Source organism: Echinops telfairi, unplaced genomic scaffold (assembly GCF_000313985.2).
Source record: "Echinops telfairi isolate 266 unplaced genomic scaffold, ASM31398v2 ScPeMD7_18;HRSCAF=68, whole genome shotgun sequence".
NCBI lineage: Eukaryota > Metazoa > Chordata > Mammalia > Afrosoricida > Tenrecidae > Echinops > Echinops telfairi.
The window spans coordinates 38423674-38426867 of NW_022103915.1; the positions used below are offsets into that span (position 1 = coordinate 38423674).

Consider the following 3194-nt stretch of genomic DNA (forward strand, 5'->3'; position numbering starts at 1 on the left):
GCCTCAGTTTCTATTTGTAAAACGGAGATGGGGTTGTGTGGTTAAGGAAGAACAAAGAGAGTACCCAAAATGATTTAGAACTGTCACTGTCCATCTACTCCCATCACAAACACGCATATCCCATTAAGCCAGCAATTCTGCTAGAAATTTATCTGAGACAACGCGGCAGTTAAGGCTGCTTATGCCGTGTTTTCACCAGTGAAAAAAAGAAGGGAGGGAGAGCACATGTGAACTGTTCTTCCAGAGGGGACTGGTTTTTAATAGGGTTGTCTGTGCTGTGGAATACCGCCAGCCATTAAAAAGACTAAGACTTGTATTTTGCATGGAAGGATACCCATGGAACTGAGTGGAAAACAAGCAGTTGGAGAAAACTCTACATGCTACGATTCTATCTTCGTAAACAGCAAACGATACGTAAATGTATAAAGGAAAATGTTTCACAGAGAAATATCCCAACCATCAATGGTTTATTCCAGAGACATTCAAGAATCCTGCTATACTGTTAGAATTATTTTAAAAGATTCACTAAACAGATGAAAACGCCATGGCCTTTCTTAGAAGTGTTTACCTTACAAGTCAGTTAAACTGCACGAGGGAGTGGGTGCTGGTGGCGGTTATCAGGCTGTGGAGAGCAGGTTGGGGCCCTCGAGTCGTCCACCAGCACAGTGTTGTAACAGAAACAATGACTAAGAAAAAATTTTTAAACAAGGGGGGGTACTCCAAAGCGATGTATTTAATTTAAAAAAATAAACAAAAAACCAACTATCACCTTCAGAGTACTCTTCATTATACTTAGTACATATGGCAAATATGTGATCCCATTTTTGGACACATTTTTCAAACTCATCTGTTTGGATGGCTGACAGCACCTCCCTCCTCATTCTTTCTTCACCTCTTCTATGTAGTCATAGCCCTGTCCTTTCATGTCCTTCATTTTTGGAAACAAAAAGGTTGTAGGAGCCAGGTCAGGTAAGTAAGGTACGTCAGGCGAGAGAGGCATGCTGTATTTTGTGCAAACAAACTGGCGCACTGAGAAGGCTGTCTGAGCAGGTGTACTGTCGTGGTGGCAAAGCCAGTCCCGTCTGCCACAAATCAGTCCTCTTTTGTTGCACACAGTTATGCTATCAAGTTGACGGACATCCAGAATGAGGTTTGTCAACAATCAACATTTCACCATTTTTGAAATGAGAAAACCACTCATACACTTGAGTTATTCCCACAGCACTGTCCTTGTAAGCTGTGTTCACCACAAGTTTCTGCGGCATTTTCCCTGAGCAGAAAACAAAATTTCACAGCCCAATGCTGTTCTCTTAAATTGGCCATCACAAAAAATGAGGTATGAGCAAAGCTGCTTTCACGGGAAAAAAAAAAAAAAAATCACTGTGACGAGAAAGCCTTCCCAGGCGATGGCGATGCCACTGGGTGCATTAACTCAGAACGAGTTGCTCAATGCTCGCCTAACAGGAAAAATGTGTACTGCAAAAGCTCCACCCAGTGGAGCCTTTTTTAATGGGTACCCCTCGCATGTCATTACTAATTTGTGCTAACATACATTTTAAGCTGATTCGGTAGAAAAATATAATTTCTCTAAACTTTTCTTGTTAAGAAAAAGACATTTGGAAACATATACAGAGTTAATGCAGCATGCAGTCTCTGATAAGGCACATCGTTTAAATTTTAGAGCTAAAAATATTGGGGGGTTACATACAAAATATTTTATAAATCATTACTATTTACCTGCTCGGATTTTAACAGCCTGTGGAGTCAAACGCCTATTGATATTGTCAATGAGTACTCGCCGTTCATTTTCATTCAAATCTAAACTATCCAAAATAGCTGGGTCTCTGGTTAAAACAAGCATAAAACAAAAGGTCCAGGTTAGATTACTGGTAATTGTAAAACTGCACATACTACCAGAGAATAATGGTTAAGAGCCAAGCACAGTATTAGAATTCATGCTCAGATCTTCACTGCACTTAAATGTGTCTGTTTTAGGGTCTTTCTAAACCATGGCTTTGCAGTGTGTAAAATGGGATAACATCACTCACAGGACTGCGATGAGTATCAAATGATAAAATTCTAGTAAGGCATTTCAAGGTTTATGACAAATAGAAAACAATCGATGAATCTTGGTTATTATTAAACAGTTCTTTAAAAGAGCACTGGTTAAAATGAGGAAATTGAAATGTATTTACGTCCTTAAGACCTTCCACTATAATTGAGCATTAGCTAATCCCTAGTCATTAGCAATCCCTCGTTCAAAGAACTTATAATCTAGTTTTAAAAGAACTAGAATACTGAGAAAACAAAAAACTGGGGGCGGGGGGGAAATGCATCCTAGAGAGTGGAGAGGAAGAGATCACTCTCCAGGTAGTGAGTGAGGGCTTCATGGAGGAAGCGCTCTCATAGACCCTCAGACCCTCCAAAGCACCAAGAGCCAGGGTCTTATATACAGCTGGGTTCCCAGGTCAGAGCACAGTGCCTCCTGGGTGCTGAAAGAACTAACGGGTGGGGGATGCAGGAACAAAACAGACATGGCTAGAAACAACGGTAAGATTTTTACTTTCTTACAAACAATTTTAAGACAGTTGTGATGTATGAAAAAGGGAGCGCATGAGCAAGCACCAGGCTGAAAAGCATGGGGTCTGGTTAAGGAAAGACGAGCCAAAAAGAACTGGGTGGGGTGGCATTTACTCTGCTCATAATGATGTGCAGAGAGAGCAACAATAAGGCAGACCAGCACAAGTGGGCTGATGAGATGAACAGAGGAAACACAAAGGGTCGACACAGATATGCAAAGACGCTAACCACCCTGAGAGTCAGGAAAATGCCAATCAAAGATGCCATTCTCATGGTCATGCTACAAACACTGCAGACCTATACAAATGATGGCAAGTACTCGAGGAGCTCAGAACATTTGACTGCCGAAGAGTATAAACTGTGGAATCAATTTGGACAGTGATTTGGCAAAACTTAATTTAAAAACTCAAAAACCACAGTCACTGCCATTGTGGGGTTCTAACTCATGACTCTACAGGAGCTCTGGTATATATTGAGGTGCTAATTCCAAGGCCAGCAATTCAAAACCACCAGGTGCTCTGAGGAAGAAACATGACGCTTTCCATTTCTGTAGTTAGTCTCGGATGGGAAATTTTACTCTGTCCTGTAAGGGTGCTACGGATTGGAAAAATAAA

At 41.1% G+C, this 3194-nt stretch overlaps 1 protein-coding gene across 1 annotated transcript in view; it reads right to left on the reverse strand.

The window, feature by feature from the left end:
* The window catches only part of EIF2S1 (eukaryotic translation initiation factor 2 subunit alpha), a 21366-nt gene that overhangs the window by 3262 nt on the left and 14910 nt on the right, over positions 1 to 3194 (reverse strand). The window contains exon 5 of the mRNA XM_004699007.2: positions 1738 to 1844. Coding sequence (XP_004699064.1) covers positions 1738 to 1844 — 107 coding nt within the window. The remainder of the gene's footprint in view (positions 1 to 1737; positions 1845 to 3194) is intronic.